At 38.2% G+C, this 22,740-nt stretch overlaps 1 protein-coding gene across 1 annotated transcript in view; it reads left to right on the top strand.

Moving 5' to 3' along the window:
- The window catches only part of LOC127644167 (low-density lipoprotein receptor-related protein 4-like), a 115,570-nt gene extending 93,173 nt beyond the window's left edge, over window positions 1-22,397 (top strand). Inside the window, exons 22-38 of the mRNA XM_052127210.1 lie at window positions 1,097-1,228; window positions 2,286-2,426; window positions 2,502-2,588; window positions 4,994-5,165; window positions 6,056-6,218; window positions 6,744-6,969; window positions 7,356-7,659; window positions 10,277-10,495; window positions 10,673-10,807; window positions 13,306-13,414; window positions 13,658-13,802; window positions 15,975-16,088; window positions 17,001-17,112; window positions 17,231-17,295; window positions 17,399-17,486; window positions 17,570-17,711; window positions 21,010-22,397. Coding sequence (XP_051983170.1) covers window positions 1,097-1,228; window positions 2,286-2,426; window positions 2,502-2,588; window positions 4,994-5,165; window positions 6,056-6,218; window positions 6,744-6,969; window positions 7,356-7,659; window positions 10,277-10,495; window positions 10,673-10,807; window positions 13,306-13,414; window positions 13,658-13,802; window positions 15,975-16,088; window positions 17,001-17,112; window positions 17,231-17,295; window positions 17,399-17,486; window positions 17,570-17,711; window positions 21,010-21,348 — 2,693 coding nt within the window. The 3' untranslated portion in view covers window positions 21,349-22,397. The remainder of the gene's footprint in view (window positions 1-1,096; window positions 1,229-2,285; window positions 2,427-2,501; window positions 2,589-4,993; window positions 5,166-6,055; window positions 6,219-6,743; window positions 6,970-7,355; window positions 7,660-10,276; window positions 10,496-10,672; window positions 10,808-13,305; window positions 13,415-13,657; window positions 13,803-15,974; window positions 16,089-17,000; window positions 17,113-17,230; window positions 17,296-17,398; window positions 17,487-17,569; window positions 17,712-21,009) is intronic.
- The last annotated feature ends 343 nt before the right edge of the window (window positions 22,398-22,740 follow it).

Genomic DNA, 22,740 nt, shown 5'->3' with positions numbered 1-22,740 from the left:
AATATTTTATATATTTTTTATTAACAGTTAAATTATTATGGAAATGTACATAAAATATTTTATATATATATATATATATATATATATATATATATATATTATATTTTTTTTTATTTATTTATAATTTTTTATTAATAAATAAATAATTACTTGAAGTACATAAAATAAAATATAAAAGGTTTGCAAGATTGACGCTGCTAAATAAAGCAGAAACAAGTTGGCTGTAAAAAGGTCCATTTATTATTTTAATAAAATTGTTATGCATATGTCAGCAGCAGCAGTTTAAAATATTTCATGATAAGGGATTATTAAGGGCTGAACTAAGTAATCACAATCTCATGATTTTTTTGCATCAACAATTAATGTTTGTAAAGGGATTTAGATGGGCAAGGAGGAGGCGAGAACCGGCTTGACAATATAAATAATAGTTTAATGAGAAACTTAAACAAAAGACAAACACACACACATGACGGTCAGCTGCCCGTAAACGATCTCTCTCTCCTGGACCATCTTCCGCAGTCGGCGTTTATCCCTCTCGGAGGCTTGATTAGCCTGATAAGGGACCGGGTGTGTATGATCACGACCCGGCCCCGCCCTCCGCCCTGTCACATTGTCAAATGTATTATTTGTTGAATTTTGCCTCTAAATATATATTGTTTAATGTGTAAATGGGTAAATGCGTTAACTGTATTCAGTGCATTAAACAGTGTGTTGTCTACATTGAAAAATGATTAAAAAAATGGTATATGGACTCACAAGCAGGTTCAGAGTGAACACCCCTCACACATTTGAATTCATCTCAGTGTTAACTTTGGCAGCTTGGAATTTTTTGTCCACTCATGATTGGCAGGTGTGTGTGTGTGTGTGTGTGTGTGTGTGTGTGTGTGTGTGTGTGTGTGTGTGTGTGTGTGTGTGTGTGTGTGTGTGTGTGTGTTGTCAGACAGCAGATGAAGGTCACTGTAAGCTGATCTTCAGTTTCTCGTCTCATTCTTGTATTATGATCTGCTGAAACATCCAGTGGCCTGATACACATCTGATTTGATAGCCGTATATTCCCTTCCTCCCTTAACTCTGTCAATCTTTGCTTTGTCTAAAGTCCAGACGCCGTGTTCGGTGAATAACGGGGGTTGTAGTCATCTCTGCCTGGTGGCCCCTGCTCCGAAAGCCTCGAGCTGTGCGTGTCCAACCGGCATCAACCTGCAGGCCGACGGCAAGACTTGCACTCACGGTAATACGGCGCAGGAGTCATCAATGACACTTCCAAGAGCTTCAAACATTCATTACGTACACTGAATCACTGTGTGATGGAGTTATAAATGATATGCCGTTCCAGTGTCGGGTTCTGGCCTGTCGTCCACTATTGGTGAAACTATAGCATAAGTTCACTTTATCGTATGTCACCCTGTACCTGCCACTCTCTGTCCATCTCGGATATCTAAGAGACCAGCATTAACTCATTCAGCTGCCATAACTCGAGCATTCATTTGAAATATAATAAAGTGGCCTCGGGTATTCTTTATGGTCGAGATTGCAGGTGGCACTTCTGCCCGTGGTGCTCGTTGAAAAGGCTAGGCTCCTGCTTTTGAAATGCGAGCCTCATTTTGAGTTGCCGTAGGGGGTTAGAGGTCCCGTAGTGATGTGTCAGGGGTGATGATGTCATGAAGTATGTCTAAAGGTTCATTCAGTTGGCGAATAATATACTGTATATAAAGACAAAAATGTTGTGTGTATATAATGTTATACGATGCTGATTGTTGAAGAATTGTTGATTTTTTTTCAGAGTACTGGAACTAAATATATGCTATAGAATTTAAAAAAGTTCTGCTCCCTGTCAATCATTGTGTGCGTTCTCACAGCGTTGTAGTTGAAGCGGATCGTTGCGGCGTTATGCCATTTACAGATTCATAAGATTTGTCAGTTGAGGGCGCTATTGTGCTACTGGTGTATTTTCAGTCATGGGAACACACAATGCTGCTCTACTGCTTATTATCTTTGGAGGGCGGGGTTTGGTACACGCGCTATGTCTCCGCGGTAACGCGCTCAACAAGCCGTGAGATTAGATGCGTGGATTGACGGTCTCAGATGCGGAGGCAGCTGGGATTCGTCTTCCGCCACCTGGATTGAGGCGAGTCCTACACCACCACGAGGACTTAAAAGCGCATTGGGAATTGGGCGTTCCAAATTGGGTGATTTACATATAATGAGCAAATTAATGGGGGATCACATGGGCATTTGTATTTGTATTTTAATTCCGAGATATCCTCTCGTTTTCTCTCGTGTTACAGGAATGAACAGCTTCCTCATCTTTGCGCGGCGGACGGACATCCGAATGATTTCTCTGGATATCCCGTACTTCGCTGATGTGGTACTGGCAGTCGGTGTTTCGATGAAGAATACAATCGCCATCGGAGTGGATCCCACAGAAGGTGTGTGTAAAATTCTCGATGCATGTGTGATGTTCATTTTTGTAGCTTTTTTATGAATGATCTCGTGCTCTGCAGGGAAAGTGTACTGGTCAGACAGCACATTAAAGAAGATCAGCAGAGCCAATGTCAACGGTACTGGACATGAGGACATCATCTCAACTGGTAAGAGATCAGAAACTACAGGACTGCATTTACACTGTCAACCAATTCTGATCATTTTTACAGTCATTTGTGACTGATCGGATCTTGTTATATGCAGTATATACAGCAAAAATAGTTAAACACAAATGGCTACCACCACTGGAGTTCGAAAATCTAGTTTGAATCCCAGGATGTGCTCAATGACTCCAGCCAGATCTCCTATGCAACCAAATTGGCCCGGTTGCTAGGGAGGGTAAAGTCACATGGGGTAACCTCCTCGTGGTTGCTATAATGTGGTTCGTTCTTGGTGGGGCACGTGGTGAGTTGAGCGTGGATGGTGTGAAGCCTCCACATGTGCTAAGTCTCCGTGGCGACTCACTCAACAAGCCACGTGATATGATGCTCGGATTGACGGTCTCAGACGCGGAGGCAGCTGGGACTCGTCCTCCGCCACCCGGATTGAGGCGAATCGCTACGTGACCACGTGGACTTGGAGCGCATTGGGAATTGGGCGTTCCAGATTGGGTGAAAATGGGGATATAAAGGATATTAATGCAGCATTAAGTGGTTTAAATGTGCTGTAAGCGATTTTGCTGTTTCACGAGCGGAGCCATTGAATAAGCCACGCCCCCTCTCTCCAAAACACCTCGCATCAAAAGACATTTGTTAAAAAAGCGTCATCCCAGAGTTGTCAAATGGCGATTGATTTAGGGTGAAACTGACAAAAAAAAACTACAAATATAAATCTTGACATCTCCTTGGCGATCATGATTTCTAGCTCGATTACACTTCCTAGGAGAAGGGCCTGTCTGCGTCCTGCAAGACTACTACAAGTCACGCCCACTACAAGTTACACCCCTTTAAAATAAACTTGCAAAATGCTTAAGTCTTGCAATAGTTGGATGTTACTTTCATTCACTGTTTGTTGTTGTGTTAATCTGAAGATCCAGCAGAAACTCTACACCGATCCCTAAGCCTAACCATAACCCTACTCCTGAACCGAACCCTAAAGCATACTTTGGCCAAATGCGAACGCTGTGTGTCCACTCCACATACAGGACGCGCCGCACAATTGGTCTAACCGCTTGTCTCTGAATGTGCTGAATGTGCACGCATCTGGAATTATTTACACTAATTAGTGGGTCCACAAGGAGAAAACACTCACAATTGAGCCACTGCTTTCAGCAGGTTGGAGGTTGGAAATAATAGTGGACGTGCGCGTCAAGATTGCATGTTGCATTTGTGTAACTCGTTTCTAAAGAAATAAATGGATATGTTTATGGCTCTAAACTTCTGAAGAGTAAAAGTCCAGTAGCGTGCATGTGCCAACCGCCTGTGTGTGCTGTTGGGACAGGCAAGAAGTAAAACCGAAGTATACTTTGGGCTTAACCTTAACACTACCCCTATTCCTAACCCTAACAACAAATATAAAACAAAATGAAAAGTTGGTCAAATTATAAAATATACAGCAGCTTAAAAGTTATATTGAATACACCTGCTGTATCACTAGGTGGCGACAGTGAGGAGAAAAGTGGTATAAATGATCGAAATGCTAACCGTGTAGCTTGTCAGCTAACTGGAGAAAACCGAACAGAGAAATGTTGAATTTCACTATTTACATCTTCGGTTTTATAATATGATAAATATGGTTATTCTTTGTCATCTTTACACCGTTTAGACAACATAAATCATACAGCGATCGCATGGGATTTACAAAGTTATTTTAGCCAAAAGAATCGCTTCATGATCAAAGAGGGGCTTTACTTGTAGTGGGCAGATCGTGTAGTGCTTGTTCCCTGTCATCTTGCGGGACGCAGACAGATACACTTGCTTCTACCACCTTCAAGTGCTCTGCACATGCGTCAAACGCTAGGAAGTGTAATCGAGCTTGAAATCGTGATCTTGCCTAGAGACTGCAGTGAGTTACATTTTGGCGTTCTCGCTCAAAACTGATCGGGTCGCTTCAGAAGGCGTGGACTAAACCACTGTGGTCTCATGGGTTCCTTTGAGCATATAAAGGCAGCATTAAAGTGTTGGTCACCATTCACTTGAATTGTGTGGACAAACCGATATCATACCTCCATCAAAATATCTTCATTTGTGTTCTGCGGAAGAAAGAAAGTCATACGAGTTAGAGGCGACTTGAGGGTGAGTACATGAGGAAAAGTATCATTTTGAGTGAAGTAGTCCTTTAATAATCTTTGTATTCAGTTGTTTAGACATCCTGAATGCAGGCGGTATTGGGACATTCTCATTCTAGAGAGCGTAGTGCAAGATGATGTCATCAGTATTTTTGGTCTATTTTCTCAGGAGCGATTGGATGTCAATTGTCAATGTTAAGACGTAGTTTCAATGAACTTTCGTCATTCAACTTTTGACTAATCTCGAGTCCGTTTTGCTCAGATTGTCTGTTTTTCCTCTTTCAGGTCTGATGACCACCGACGGTCTGGCGGTGGATTCGGTGGGCAGGAAGATCTACTGGACGGACACGGGAACAAACCGCATCGAAGTGGCCAATCTCAACGGCTCCATGAGGAAAGTTCTAGTGTGGCAGAATCTGGACAGCCCCCGTGCCATCGCCCTGTACCATGAGATGGGGTAAATCATTTCACTCAAAACAGACACTTAATGCTTTACTGTGAACTTATCTGACATAAATGTACCACTCTTGAGGTGCTCCATAACGCTAGAAGGGTGGATAAAACATATTAAAGATATAATGTAAGAACATCGTTTGGAGCGTCATTTTTGGACCAATCGCACAAGTAGTGGCCGATTCCCAATGCGCTCCAAGTCCTCGTGGTGGCGTAGTGTCTCGCCTCAATCCGGGTGGCGGAGGACGAATCTCAGCTGCCTCCGCGTCTGAGATCATCAATCCGCGCTTCTCATCACGTGGCTTGTTGAGCGCGTTACGCAGAGACCTGGTGCGTGTGGAGGCTTCACTCTATTCTCCACAGCATCCACACTCAACTCGCCACATGCCCCACCGAGAGCAAGAACCACATTATAGCGACCACGAGGAGGTTACCCCATGTGACTCTACCCTCCCTAGCAACCGGGCCAATTTGGTTGCTTAGGAGACCTGGCTGGAGTCACTCAGCACACCCTTGATTCGAACTCACGACTCCAGGTGTGGTAGTCATTGTCAATACTCGCTGAGCTACACAGACCCTTCCTAATATTAATTTATTGACTAATTGGCATATTTATATTCTAGACGCTAATCCAAGTTGCTCTCAAAATGAGGCTAAAATTACAAAGATCTTGTACACCTTCAACGAAGCACTGCTTACCAAATTCTCTGAGAACAAGTCACAAGGCAGCACTATAATTTCCGTCTTTGTTGCTCACATTGTGTTCCTATGATTCAGTCCATCCCGTCTGTAACAACTCACTAACACTGTTGCGTTTTAGGGCTGAGACACCTGCACTGACTCTGTGAAGATGAGAACAGACTCTTATGGGTAATACTAATTTTCTGTTTTAAGGTACATGTACTGGACAGACTGGGGTGAGCATGCCAAACTTGAACGCTCTGGAATGGACGGTTCAGATCGCGTTGTATTGATTAGTAATAATCTCGGCTGGCCGAACGGACTGGCCGTAGACAAGGCTGGATCGCAACTGCTGTGGGCCGACGCACATACTGAGGTCAGTATCACCTTACGGTGTCATCGTGTGTGTGTGTGTGTGTGTGTGTGTGTGTGTGTGTGTGTGAGCATGTATTTATCACTTTGTGGGGACCAAATGTCCCCATAAGGATAGTAAAACCCGAAATTTTTGACCTTGTGGGGACATTTTGTCGGTCCCCATGAGGAAAACAGCTTATAAATCATACTAAATTATGTTTTTTGAAAATGTAAAAATGCAGAATGTTTTCTGTGAGGGTTAGGTTTAGGGGTAGGGTTAGGTTTAGGGGTAGGGTTAGGTTTAGGGGATAGAATATAAAGTTTGTACAGTATAAAAACCATTATGTCTATGGAAAGTCCCCATAAAACATGGAAACACAACATGTGTGTGTGTGTGTGTGTGTGTGTTCTGTACAGTCGGGAATACAAAAACTGAACTAGATTTCAAACTAGAAACAGCAGTGCTTGCAATGCAGCTCTGTGAAGTGTGCATTTTAAAACCTTAAAACCATTTTTGTAAATGCCAATCTTGGTTTTGTCTGTTTAGCGGATCGAGGCGTCTGATCTGAACGGTTCAAACCGGAGGACGCTGGTTTCTCCTGTACAGCATCCGTACGGGCTGACGTTACTGGGACCGCACATGTACTGGACGGACTGGCAGAGTCGCAGTATTCACAGAGCCGATAAAGCCACCGGAGCAAACACGGTCACGATCCACTCAAACCTGCCCGGCCTCATGGACATCCAGGCTGTGGACCGCACAAGACCCGTGGGTATGTTTTAATCACACTATTATTGTTTTACATATAAATATTTGTTTTAATCAGCAGCTTGTAGATTGAAGGATCCTGCTTAACCCAGAAAAACAAGTCTTGAAATGACAAAACACATGTTATTTTTTGGTATCTGTGGAGCACAAAAGGACATATTTAGCTAAATGTCTAAGCTGCTCTTTTCTATACGATGAAAGTAGCTAGTGATGAGAGATCGCTTGTCTGATGCTGCCCTCTTGTGGTTTTCTGCCACTCTATCTGTTGGCCCATTACACATAATTTTCTGTGAAGCCCTGTTTTAGTGAAAAATGTTGTGCATTTCAATGCTTCACATACCATTCCATGTTTGGTGGAATGGTTCTTGATCTTGTTTTCTTCTTTTGAAGGTTTTAATAAATGTGGTCGGAGGAACGGTGGCTGCACTCACCTATGTCTGCCGCGTCCTAACGGGACGTCCTGTGCGTGTCCGACAGGTGTCCTGCTTAAGAGTGACGAAAGATCATGTGACAATCTGCCTGAAACATACCTGCTGTTTTCAAACCGCGTCAGTGTGCGGAGAATCTCTCTGGACACAACGGATCATACAGACGTGCACGTGCCCGTACCCGAGTTACAGAACGTCATTTCACTGGACTACGACAGCGTGGAGGGCAAACTTTACTACACTGATGTGTTACTCGATGTTATCAGGTATCATGTCTATAGTTATTTAGTTATGTTTCTGTGTTGCTTTGGTGACCTTTTGTTATTCAACCTGATAGTCACTGTCAAATATTTATAAAAAATACATTTGCATTTAAAAAAAATGAAAAGTGTTACAAAAATAACTGTTATAATACTTCAAATATTTTAGTTAAAAAACTTACTAAAAATGCTTCAGATATTTATAATAATACTATTTAAATACTGAAATAATTCATTTAAATCTATTTAAAATGGTTCAAATATCTATTAGAATACTTTTAAAATACTTCAAATATGTTATTAAAAATATTTGATTGTAAGAACTATTAAGAATTTTTCGTATATCTATAATAATACTAATAACATAAAATTTTAAAAGCATTTTATTAAAACTATTAAAACGCTTCAGATATCTATAATAATAGTATTAAAATGCTTTAAATGTTTTATTGAAATTATTATATTAAAAACTATTAAAATGCTTCAGATATCTATAATAATAGTATTAAAATGATTTAAATGTTTTATTGAAATTATTTTATTAAAAACTGTTAAAACGCTTCAGATATCTATTATAATAGTATTAAAATGCTTTAAAAGTTTTACTGAAATTATTTTATTAAAACTATTAAAATGCTTCAGATATCTATAATAATAGTATTAAAATGCTTTAAAAGTTTTACTGAAATTATTTTATTAAAACTATTAAAACTCTTCAGATATCTATAATAATAGTATTAAAATGATTTAAATGTTTTACTGAAATTATTTTATTAAAACTATTAAAACGCTTCAGATATCTATAATAATAGTATTAAAATGCTTTAAAAGTTTTACTGAAATTATTTTATTAAAAATTATTAAAACGCTTCAGATATCTATAATAATAGTATTAAAATGATTTAAATGTTTTATTGAAATTATTTTATTAAAAACTATTAAAACGCTTCAGATATCTATAATAATAGTATTAAAATGATTTAAATGTTTTACTGAAATTATTTTATTAAAACTATTAAAACGCTTCAGATATCTATAATAATAGTATTAAAATGCTTTAAAAGTTTTACTGAAATTATTTTATTAAAAACTATTAAAACGCTTCAGATATCTATAATAATAGTATTAAAATGATTTAAATGTTTTATTGAAATTATTTTATTAAAAACTATTAAAACGCTTCAGATATCTATAATAATAGTATTAAAATGATTTAAATGTTTTATTGAAATTATTTTATTAAAAACTATTAAAACGCTTCCGATATCTATAATAATAGTATTAAAATGCTTTAAATGTTTTACTGAAATTATTTTATTAAAAACTATTAAAACGCTTCAGATATCTATAATAATAGTATTAAAATGATTTAAATGTTTTACTGAAATTATTTTATTAAAACTATTAAAACGCTTCAGATATCTATAATAATAGTATTAAAATGCTTTAAAAGTTTTACTGAAATTATTTTATTAAAAACTATTAAAACGCTTCAGATATCTATAATAATAGCATTAAAATGCTTTAAAAGTTTTACTGAAATTATTTTATTAAAACTATTAAAACGCTTCAGATATCTATAATAATAGTATTAAAATGATTTAAAAGTTTTACTGAAATTATTTTATTAAAACTATTAAAACGCTTCAGATATCTATAATAATAGTATTAAAATGATTTAAATGTTTTATTGAAATTATTTTATTAAAAACTATTAAAACGCTTCAGATATCTATAATAATAGTATTAAAATGCTTTAAATGTTTTATTGAAATTATTTTATTAAAACTATTAAAACGCTTCAGATATCTATAATAATAGTATTAAAATGCTTTAAATGTTTTACTGAAATTATTTTATTAAAAACTATTAAAACGCTTCAGATATCTATAATAATAGTATTAAAATGCTTTAAATGTTTTACTGAAATTATTTTATTAAAAACTATTAAAACGCTTCAGATATCTATAATAATAGTATTAAAATGCTTTAAATGTTTTATTGAAATTATTTTATTAAAACTATTAAAACGCTTCAGATATCTATAATAATAGTATTAAAATGCTTTAAATGTTTTATTGAAATTATTTTATTAAAACTATTAAAACGCTTCAGATATCTATAATAATAGTATTAAAATGCTTTAAATGTTTTACTGAAATTATTTTATTAAAAACTATTAAAACGCTTCAGATATCTATAATAATAGTATTAAAATGCTTTAAATGTTTTATTGAAATTATTTTATTAAAACTATTAAAACGCTTCAGATATCTATAATAATAGTATTAAAATGCTTTAAATGTTTTACTGAAATTATTTTATTAAAAACTATTAAAACGCTTCAGATATCTATAATAATAGTATTAAAATGCTTTAAAAGTTTTACTGAAATTATTTTATTAAAAACTATTAAAATGCTTCAGATATCGATAATAATAGTATTAAAATGCTTTAAATGTTTTACTGAAATTATTTTATTAAAACTATTAAAACGATAATAGTTTACGATGAGTCTGCGGTCACAACAACCTTGAGCTGAACATGCTCAAAACAGTGGAGATGATAGTGGACTTCAGGAGAAATAACCCCGCACTAATTCCAACATTAACATTATTTCCAGACGGGTCAATTTAGATGGCAGCAATATGGAGACCGTGATCGCTCAGGGTTTGAACACCACTGATGGTCTTGCGGTGGACTGGGTGGCACGAAACGTGTACTGGACCGACACTGGCCGGAACACCATTGAAGTGGCTCACTTAGACGGTACGTCTCGGAAAGTTCTGGTGAACAACAGTCTGGATGAACCGAGAGCCATCGCTGTGTTCCCTAGCAAGGGGTGAGTTGACCGACACAAACATGTCATTGAAATGTCAAAATGTAAATTATCTCTCTGTACAATAAATGTCACTTGCTTCGATTAGACATTTCTAAGTGTCCAAATACTCTTTGAGGCCACTGCAGTTATGAATGCATTTCATTGGTGTTTTTTTTACTATTCTTCTTCTTTGGCTAGATTCTTGTTCTGGACAGATTGGGGTCATATTGCAAAGATCGAGCGAGCACATCTGGACGGATCCGACAGGAAAGTTCTCATTAACACAGATCTGGGCTGGCCCAATGGTTTGACGCTGGACTATGACACTCGCAGGTAAAAGAGGAGAACAAATCAAAAGATTTTGAATATTATGGTTTTGAAAGCCGGTATAAAGACATATCAACACATTCCTGAGGATGTTTGATGTTCTGCTGCACTTTTAATCTTAACCTGATGATCTGCTACACCTCTACAGCACTCAAAGATGTTGCATTTACAGTATTACGGTTTTTTAAAATCTCTTCCTTCAGATTAACATCTTTATCAGTGGTTCTCAACTGGTGGGTTACAGGGAATAGCAACGTTAAATGCAAATAATAAAATGCATCTAACCATGTAATCATGAATCACAAAATGAAAAAAGCATTTCGTGCTTTAGGACAAATGCGCTTGTGGCTCAGGTGGTAGAGCGGGTCGGCCGCTAATCGCAGGGTTGGCGGTTCGATTCCCGGCCCACACGACTCCACATGCCGAAGTGTCCTTGGGCAAGACACTGAACCCCAAGTTGCTCCCAATGGCAGGCTAGCACCTTGCATGGCAGCTCTGCCATCATTGGTGTATGAGTGTGTGTGTGATTGGGTGAATGAGACGCAATGTAAAGCGCTTTGAACACCGATAATGTTAAAAAGTTTGCACACACACATCATGTGTTGAGCGCCCTCTTGTGCATCATCTTTCCATGTGCACTCTTTGAGGAATATTTCAAGATCTACTGATCATATGTTGTGTTTGGGCTCGTTTAAATCGGGATAGTGAATACATTTCATTGTCTATGTTACATGAATGTTTCGGGAATTATTAAGGAAAAATGTAACAAAATTGTGGGAATTTCATACACTAATACTCACTGCAGTTTACGCTCTGAGTGAAATTAATTTGCTCATTGCATTCTTCTAATTGAGACCTTTCCAACGATATATAACACATGGCTATCTCATCTTTATTATGGTTTTACCAACACTGAATATAATTGTGGTGGTAACAAATTCGCAAAAAAGTTATTTGTAAATACATTTAAAAGCATTGTTTAAGAATTGGTAGGATCAGCTATATGAATTATAAAGTCCAGATTCTAAGATTTGAAATGATACCTATTTTGTGCAGGTCAAACAAGTGGTTATTAATTTATTACATTATTATTATTATTTAGTGGTTCAAGCATGAAGTGCTAGAAACCCTTGCTTTTGCTCAGATTTCTTTATTATTATTATTCTGCCTTAAAACTGATGATGGATCCCAAACCATAAGGCGTAGAGACATGAAAAGGTTTTTAAAAGATTGGCCACTGTGTGGTGCTATTATGATTTTTGTTGTTGTTCTATAACGCAGTGTTTTAAAAACACAAGTGATTTATATCATATGATAGCTCTTTTCATTCTGAACAACTTTGCCTCAAGAATCATTGGTGAAACCGTTCGTTAAATATATTAGATTACGTTAAAAACCTACTTTGTGAACTAGTCCTAGGTTTTTCGCTCAATCCCAATGAAACAAGTGCCACAAAATTCTCTGGAGCCTATTTATGAACATTTATCTAAAGAAATGTTGAACCTTCAATTTTACGTGTCGACGGCAAGTAGCTGAATTAGCCACTGCTACTTAAATTGCTATAACTCTTAAACGAAATGAGATATTGTCATGAACTTTTGCACACTTATGTAAGGACTCATTTTGAGGACAAGCATACAAAGCAATGGGGCTTAGCCACTTGGTAGCACTATAACAATGACAAAATTGGATGTAACAAAATTACCTCTTTTCGGATTGAGTTGACATTTTGTATGCAATTTGTGCATTGTCTTTTTCGCATAATGTTTGAGAAATGCCTAATATAGTCCAGAACATGTGCTTAAAGGCCCTACTGTGATTGAACCCTGATAATTGCTGCTCGCAGCTATATTTATTATTATTCCCCTGTTTTATTATTATTGCCCGATATGAGCTCAGGTCAATTAATCCTTCTATCAATAAAAATATATATTTAAAATAATATATGTTTTAAAAAGAATCATTACATAATTACAATAAAAGGAGTTGATAAAATTATCTAATGCAATAATATGATAATATATGCAATAGGAGATATTTATAAACAATCTAAGTGGGTTTGTCATTTTGACCCGGGAACACGAGGAGTAGTAGCCAATGAGGAACATGGTTAAATAAAGGTTAATTTGCACTGTATATTTTGTATTGTAGATTCAAAAGAACTGGCTCATAAGAGTCATTTGTTGGGGAATTCATGGCAACATGAAACCATCAAAATTCAAGAGGTATTTCAAAACCAAAATGGTCAATTTTACCATTCAACCTTAATTTGCATATCGTTGGGCCTGTTTTGTTCATGGTGATATTAATACATTTGAATGTTTTAAAGACAGTTTTGGGATTGTGTTCGGTCACCACATGGATGTCCAATGTAAAATCTGGGTCCTGAGGCAAAACCAGTGGAGAACCACTGATATATACTTTATTTATGCCACTGTGCCACTAACAAACACTGGCTTTTGCAGATCACGTACAACTGAAATATCACATGATTTTATGTGTAGGATCTATTGGGTTGATGCTCATCTGGACCGTATAGAAAGCTCTGACTTGAATGGCAAACTCCGTCAAATTCTCGTGAGCCCCGTGTCGCACCCGTTCGCCGTCACTCAGGTACCTGTCCTCATGTGATCCTCACCTGAACTCATCCTCTCACCCTGATCACCCTCTCCTCCTCTCATTTACTGATGCATCTGCGTTTATAACCATCGCATGTTGACCTCTTCCTTTGCATCTTTCCATTTTCTGACCCCCTTTTTCTTCCCATTGTTCTTTCTTCTCTTTGTACTCCCTTTTCTTTGTCCCCAGTTGAAACCGGTGTACTCTTCTTTAACTCCTTTTTCCCGCATCTCACAGCAAGACCGCTGGATCTACTGGACGGACTGGCAGACTAAGTCTATTCAGCGCATAGATAAGCACACAGGTCGTAGTAAAGAAACTGTGCTTGCTAATGTAGAAGGACTCATGGACATCATAGTTGTGTCACCACAAAAACAGACGGGTAAGATTGATGTTTTGACACTTTTCTAATTTACCATTTTTACTAGGGCTGTAGATTTAACGTGTTAATTCAGTGTGATTAATTATATAAAAATAATGCATACAATTTGTGTACTATAATAAGGAATATTCTACCATTAGTGCAATTCAAACTTTAAGTACCACCTGTTTTCAGCAGGGGGCAGTAAGCGACACTGCAGCCTGTGTAGGTAGCACACAGCTGTACAGAGAACAAACCACACTCGCTTGTTTGACACTTGTGACAGCACAAGATGAGGACGTGCCCTTGCGTTCAAACACAGCTGCAGAGAGCGCATTTCCTAATGCTGGGATCTCGAGACGTGTTTTTCTAAGTTTAAAAACTACGTTTAACTTGATCTAAAAACACTTTGTTTATCGCAACTAAAGTGAGACGATCCAAATACGCATGTGTGGTGTAGTGGTCTAAGCACATAACTGGTAATCAGAAGGATGCTGGTTCGAGCCCCACATTGTGTCCTTGAGCAAGACACTTAACTCCAGGTTGCTCCGAGGGGATTGTCCCTGTATAAGGGCACTGTAAGTCACTTTGGATTAAAGTGTCTGCCAAATGCATAAATGTAAATGTAAATGTAAATGTCAGCGTTAAGCTTATGTTCAATAATATGAAATGAAACAATATATTGCATTCTAAAGTCACTTTTATTATTGTCGGTCACAATAATGTAATGCATTTTATTTATCTGAATTATTGCATTTATAATATATTCATAATCATTTAATAGTGAGTTATTGTAATTTGAGTCCCTGTCTCAGAAAATATTAATATATGTGATTAATTGCGATTATTAAAAAAAAAAAATATAGAGACACTTTTTAAATCTTGCATAGAAGAATTGCAAATGTCTTATGTTACCTTTTAGTATGTACATGTCATCTTTAACAGATTTGTCAGTTTTTTTAGATTTGTTAATATATTTTCTCATATCCAAGTTAAATATGCAGAGTTTACTCTAATTAAGCCATTTGTAGGTTGATTTCCAAACATTCCTCCGTTTGTTTGAGCATCCCGCCCAGCCTGGCACAATTACATTGGCTCCACCAATGGTGTCAGTTTGTGCTACTAACATTTGATGATGCTAGGATCTACAAACTTGACTTAACTGTGTCCAACGCAACGAGTTTTAAGCAGTTACTCATTTCGAGTAATTTTGAGAAGTTTTACTATGGGCGGAGCTATTTAGCTTAACGTAACAAAAATAAAAACCAATTAACCAGCAACTTGATTGACCGTCACAGCTGGTCAGGGCTGGATTGGTAATCTGGCATACCGGGCATTTTACCGGCACTTTGGGGCCGATTAGGGGCGGACTGGCGATCGGGAGAACCGAGCGGGCTGGTGGGTCAGCTGCGAAAACGTGCCGAATGGGCCGCGGCAAGCAAAAATGTGCCGCCGCGTTATGCAGAAGGGACCACAAAACGGTGCCGCAATATGCAAAAAAGGACAGCTCTGTAGGTCCATACAATGCAAGTGAATGGTGACCAGAACGTTGAAGCTCCAAAAATCACATAAAGGCGGCATGAAAGTAATCCACACGACACCAGTGGTTAAATCCATGTCTTCAGAAGTGATATGATAGATGTAGGGGAGAAACAGATAAAAAATGTCTGTCCTTTTTTCACTTTAAATCTACACTTTTACATCTGAAAATCACATGTGGTGCTGTTTATTTTCACTATTACATCTGAAAGTGAAAGTCAAAGTGGAGATTTAGAATAAAAATGACTTAAATATTTTTCTGTTTCTCCTCCACACCTATCATATCACTTCAGAAGACATGGATTAAACCACTGGAGTCTTTTGAATTACTTTTATTTCCTTTGTGATTTTTGGAGCTACAAAGCTCTGACCACCATTGGACCTACAGAGCTGAGATATTCTTTTAAAAATCTTTGTTTGTGCTTTGCTGAGAAAAGAAAGTCACACACATCTGGGATGGCATGAGGGTGAATAAATGATGAGAGAATTTTCATTTTTGTGTACTGTCTCTTTAAGATGTACGATGTTTATCTTTAAGTATTTATATTTTGTGCTTTGAAATATTCTCAAGGCTATTTGAAGCATACTTGGGAGAAAAGGAAATGGTTTTTACCATGAGAATGAAGTTATGAGTAACAGTCAGTCTGTTTGTAGGTACGAATCATTGTGGAGTGAATAATGGCGGCTGCACACACCTGTGTCTCGCCAAGAGTAACAGTTTTGTGTGCGCGTGTCCAGATGAACCTGACGGACATCCCTGCTCTACAAGTGAGTAAAACATCATGATCGTTTTAGGGAAATGTAGCTGTATGAGGTCAAATGATGTCTGTAATACAGAGGTGATTTGTCAAGAAACCATTGTTGGATACGGAGATGTTTCCCCAAATAAAAATATTCATATTGATATTTTTGTCATTATGTCCCAAAGATCTGGAACTTCCTATTGTTTGAAATTAGACCAGCTTCAAGCATTACTATTTTAAAAAGCAACTAAAGACATCTTGATGCATGTATAGTTGCCTCATAGTTGCCATTTTTTGTTTATTACTATTTAATATGCATGTTTGCCTTTTTATTGTATTATATATGTTTATTCTCCATAATTTGCAGTTCCCGCATTTTTCATTTGACACTTTTTTTTAAATATTTTTTTTTGAGCTGGATTTGAGTTTTAAAGCTTAATGTATAACTTTATTAATAGAAATATTAGTTATAGTGGTGTAAAGTGTCCGGGACCACTGGTTGATTTGAATTCATTGATGCAATTTTGTGAAAAGTCGGTTAAGTTATTTTGACAGATGTGAATTCTTTCCTTTTAATGCAGCTTAATTTGAGCAAGATTAGCTTTTGATGCTGCATTAGCAGGGCTGGACTGGTAATCTGGCATAGCGGGCATTTTCCCGGTGGGCCGACGCACTTTGGGGCCGATCAGGGGCAGATTGACCATCTGGAGAACCGAGCGGACCGATGGGTCGGCCACGAAACAGGCCGAATGGGCCGCAATAAGCTAAAATGAGCCGCCGCGTTGTGCAGAAAAGGACAGCGAACACTCCCCCACCCCCCCTCCGCTCATCTTTTGGGCAGTTGCTATGTAAAATCCCAGGCCGATTTCTCTTCCCAGTCCAGTCCTGTGCAGTAGTAGATGTATACGCTTTTATATGATTTCTGTCTCCACGCTAGTTTCTGGTTATGTTCCCACGGCACCAGAGAAGGGCAACACTGGCACTCGGCCCCCTGAAAACCTTCCCAAATCCCAGACAGAAAAACCTCAGCCAGGCTCATCAGTGGTCAAGTAAGTTAAATGCAGCTTTACAGTTAAACGGAAACCCTCTTGTGAGGTTCAAGTGTCCTTTTCCCCTCTAAGTATTAATAGTGACGCATGCAAATTATTTCCAATGTTCTCCTCCCAGTTGTACAGATACAGGTCTGAATCTAGAGGACTGCTTCCAGAACAGCGTGGTGTCTGCACCTCGTGGTAAATATATGACAATAGTCTGTTCCTGTGTCTAATCTGGAAATCACATGTAATCATATATAAAGCAAGTATGTGAACGGTCTCTAAAATGTACCTTCCATAGACGAGGGCCCTCATATCAGTTACGTGATTGGCGGAGCTCTGACCATCCTGGCGATCCTGATACTCATCGTTGCATTTGTTATTTATAGGTACGTCTGCAGGTATATGAACTCTTCAATGAACTGTTTGTCAGTTGCTCATCCTGATACGATTTGTTCCTCTCGCCTTCCAGACACAAGAAGTTCAAATTTGCGGATCCAGGAGTGAGTAACCTGACGTACAGCAATCCCTCGTACAGAACGTCAACACAAGAGGTGAAAATAGAGACCGCACAGAAACCCGCCATAAACAACCATCTGCGATATAAAAAAGAGGTGCGCTTTACTTTTCAATTCCTGCTATTTTTGCCTTGGAAAACTTCACAAAAGACGTGCAAGCGTATGTGGGATAGGGATGTACGAGTCACCGCTCTCATGGTTTATTATTTCATGTCTGCAGCTCAATCATCCCTACAACTCCCTCTCTCCCTTCATCTTTTGACATCTTCCTTATTTTTCATCTCGAGGGCAAACAAGGTAGTTCAATGGCATGGGAAGTTTTCTGTTTGACCCCAAATCCAGCATCCCATCTTTTCTTTCGTGCATGGTGTCCATTCGAAGAGACAATCGACTAAGACAGCATTGATACAGCGGCTCAAAGTCAAACCATGTGGCTTCTGCACACTTTATATCACGTTTTGCTTATAAAGGGTTTTTGTTTTCTTGATATATTTAAAATGATATTCGTACACTTAAAGGAGTATTCTGGGTTTATTACAAGTTGAGCTCAATCGACAGCATTTGTGGCATAATGTTGATTAGCACAAAAATGTATTTTGACTTGCCCCTCATTTTATTATAAAAAAAAAGCAAAAATCTGGGTTTCAGTGAGACACTTACAATGGAAGTCAATGGGGCCAATCTGTAAATGTTAAAATACTGTTTCAAAAGTATAGACGCAAGACATAAACAATATGTGTGTAAACATGATTTTAGGGTGATAAAATCTCTTTAACCTTTTCTGTCAATTTATAGCCAATTTGACCACTTTTTTTGACATGACGACATATTAAAACGACAATTTAAACCAAGTGTGCCACACAAGCCCTCAAAAGTGAAGCCAAAATGTCTCGATCGCCCCCCGGTGACTGGTCCTAGTATAGGTTATAAACCCCGCCTCCCCATGTTATTCAACGGGACGTGAGACCAACTAAACAATTAAATTACACTTCACATATCTTTTTTCCAAAGATAGTTTCTGTCATTTACTGTCGTTTCTATCCCGTTGATGTAATTTCAAGTGTTTGTTTTCAAAATAAGTTTGTTTTTAGTTATTTGATGCTATAAAAACGGTGCTGTGACATCATGATTGACAGCTGTGATTGACAGGTTCTCTGAGCGATGTAGTCACTGAAGCACCAACTGACTTTTTTTCGGGATCTTCGGAGGACTGAGGAGATTTGAGCTTTAAATTTAATATCTACATTTCTATAATTAATTATTTCACACCGTCATAAGTCAAAAGTGCAGGGGCGTGTCCTTGCGATTGATTCAGCGAGAGTGAGGGCGGGGCCTTGATTTCGCGGCTTTACTTCCTGCTCACTACTGCGCAGGTCTGGTCCCGAAATCGCAACCGCGCAGACTCAAGTCCCAAGATGTCAGCGCCATATCGAGACACTGGCAGCTTCAGTTCTCACCAATGGAAAAGAGCGAAGGGGCGTCGTCCATCTTTTTTACAGTCTATGATTTAAACAGCTTTACAGCTCAAGTAACACATGAGTTTTAACAAGAATTAATGCAAGTGTTTTTATAAAATTATAAGCTTCACATTTCTGTCTTTAAACCATCCAAAATTTGGCCCCATTCACTTCCACTGTAAGTGTCTCAATCTGTAACCTTGATCTTTACTTCTTAAGAAAAGGAGGGACTAAATGATTGTGGTAATCAACATTTCGCCGCAAATGCTGCCGACTGAGCTTCACTTGTATTAAGATGAAGCTAGTAAGATGCGTCTCAGTTGATCCGATCACACGTGGTCACTTCTGGTCACTCAAATGTGCCTCCTGTCCATAACAGATGTTCTTCTTGGCTGTCCCCACTTGTGTTCAGATTTCGAGGGGAGGGTCTTTGTATGTATCTGCGTTTGGGCAGTTATTTCCTTTTAAAGCCACTCGTAACCGGCAAAGTTTAAAACTCTTGTTGTAGAGCAGTGGGTTGATTGACAGGAGAGGGGCAGTTCTTCGCTGCTGCCGGGACGCAATCAGGACGGATTAGCGTTTACACCTCAAATGCAATGCAGTGCATTTTTCACCACATGTATGTATGTGGTTTTTGTGATCCGATCACAAACCTTTTAGACTCCATTCAGACCTGTATTTAACACTGAATACATGTGATCAGATCATCAAAAATGCATCTTAAAACCAGGTAAAAACGGGGTCAGGTTGTAGCTTAAGTGTTTAAATTCATGTTGGGGCTAATGTATTTGTTAACGTTTGCTAAGATTGCCTGAGCTAGCATGGAGCGTGTTGATTGCAGTGCTGTGCTTTGTCTTGAACAAGGCAAAATGAAGGTTTGCTGTGAATGCAACTCTAATTCTCTAATATGAATTACCATGTGATTACGTCCTATTTATGGATAATCAAGTGCATTATTTGATTATATTCTCTTGTAACTTCATTGACACAAACCCAATGATAAGGTCATTTATTACAGATGAATATAAGGCAAAATGACCGTCGTTACGAGATATTGTTGTAGCCACGGTCAATTGTATCTTAAGTGAATGTAAACAAATAAAATAAACTGATTTGTGTCCAAATATGGGATCTTTTGAAATAAGCCTTGCAGTGTAAATACAGCCTAATAGACCTGCTATTAAACAATATCAAATAATATATGACAAACAATAGCCAAAAATCTCTCATTGCTCTTAATTGTATTTCTTCATTACTGGTTGTTTACTAGAATAATTACTGGACCAATTTGAAGCAATCGTCGCTTAATTAAAAATACTCACGCACCGCTTACCACACGCCCCATTGAGAGCGAGAACCACTAATCTCATCACATGCGCATTACGCATAGACCTAGTGCGTGTGGAGACTTCACTCTACTCTCCGTGATCCATGCACATCTCTCCACGCGCCCCACTGAGAGCGAGAACCACATTATGACGACCACGAGGAGGTTACCCCATGTGATTCTACCCTCCCTAGCAACCGGGCCAATTTGGTTGCTTAGGAGACCTTTCTGTAGTCACTCGGCACACCCTGGATTCGAACTCGCGACTGCAGGGGAGGTAGCCAGCGTCGACACTCGCTGAGCGACCCAAGCCCCTATATATGGAATTGTAACATAAAGCATGATCAATAAGTGCTGTAAAAGTGTTGTTCATTGTTAGTTCATGTTAACTAACGTAGTTAACTAATACAACCCTGTTGTAAAGTGTTTGCTCTAGTATTTATATAAAAACCTGTGTGTTTAATAGCATATTAGTGTTTGCTGTGGTATCGAGATTGGATTGGAGAGAAGTGAAATTTTACTACCATTGGTATCGACTGCAGAAATATTGGTGTCAGGCGTTGAAACGCATTTAAACTCCCTTCTAATGCTGTTGAATGACATTTTCTAGGTGCAGGGTGATGTGGATGGAGGCTACACTAAAGAGAAGATTCACATCGTGGAGGGAGTCTGTCTGCTCTCTGGAGAAGACCTCTATTGGGAAGACCTGAGACAGCTGAAGGTGTGTCGAGGGGCGGGGCTTCACACTTGCATCCGTACGGACACCGTTTCTCTTCAGGCAAGCTCCGCCTCTCTGAACGACGGGGAGATGGAGCAGCTGCTACTTGGTGACCAATCGGAGTGCTCGAGTCTCAACACCTCCCATGCCGTAACGCCCCAACGCCATAGTGGACATCCCGATACCGGCTGGGTCCCAAACCGTAAAGCCTCAACTGAGAGTGAAGTGTAAACATGCATTGAAAAACTAAAACTTTGTTAGATGCTTCAAGTAAAAAAAAATATGTCCTCCAAAAGGCTGGATACAAATGCATGCCATATGTACAGTTCCGATCGCGTATGTTGTTCTTAAGTTCAACGTAAATATCCGGACATACTTGAAAAGTTTAAACGTCAAAAATGGTACAGCGCCAATGTTTCTGACCCTTGTACGCTCCTCTGCTTTTGGACTACGGCCCACTTCCTTTGGCCCATTGAATTATGAACAAGTTCAACGAGAAGTCGACATGCTGGAATCACAAAACGGACACTGCGAGATATTTGGAGCCTTTTTGTAACGAGAAACTTTGTGGCGTAAAACGGTTTTATTGCAAATGCCAGCTTATTACGATATCATCGCTTCATGGACGATTTACTCAATGCTCTTGGATGTGTCAGCATCCAGCCCTCAACTTATCGTTATGAAATGTATTTATGAACTTTTTGTACATTTACATTGGGTTTTTAATGTTTTATTAGTTGTTGTTTTTAAGTAGTTTTGAAAGTGTTAGGACTGTTTAAGGACACCATTCACAAGACTTTGTGACGTGCCAAAGGAGCCTGAAGAATCTGTATCTTCACTGACTATTTCGAATAAATCATGGTCCGCTTTATAGAGAGTACAGTCATTTTGCTAAGAAAGATGAAGCCAGTGTTTGCATTTGCATCTTTCTTTTTGGTTTTTATATTTGGTACATGCTTTTGGCATTTCTCTTTTGATGTTCAGAGATGATTCAACAAAGCAACCAACCAGCATCTCTAGAGCACCTTGCACTTACAGTAGTACGGCTGTCTGTGAAATCATACCTCTATGCTAATTTTGGAGGCACATACCACTGACCAGATGAAACTTCTCATGAAACCTATCAAGAATGTGTCCTTTTTGGTCATATTTCAACCTCAAAATCAAAAGAAAGAAATAAGACATTTTATTTTACTTAAAGATAGTGTGGCCTGATTTAGGACCACTAATGTTTTGCATTGTGACTTTATTTGAATGACATTTAGGCACAGCCCCATTATAATTACTGTAAAATTATACAATTATATAACTATGAATTCTTATATATATATATATATATATATATATATATATATATATATATATATATATATATATATAGACATACTAAAAATCATAAAATGTGTACACCGATCAGCCACAACATTAAAAGCCACCTGCCTAATATTGTGTAGGTTCCCCTCGTGCCACCAAAACAACACCAACCCACATCTCAAAACAACATTCAGAGATGATATTCTTCTCAGCACAATTGCACAGAGCGGTTATCTGAGTTACCATAGACTTTGTCAGTTCGAGGCCATTCTCCGTCGACCTCTCTCATCAACAAGACATTTATGTCCA

The sequence above is a fragment of the Xyrauchen texanus genome, chromosome 1 (genome assembly GCF_025860055.1).
Source record: "Xyrauchen texanus isolate HMW12.3.18 chromosome 1, RBS_HiC_50CHRs, whole genome shotgun sequence".
Lineage (NCBI taxonomy): Eukaryota > Metazoa > Chordata > Actinopteri > Cypriniformes > Catostomidae > Xyrauchen > Xyrauchen texanus.
This window is presented reverse-complemented; position numbering and strand designations above follow the sequence as displayed.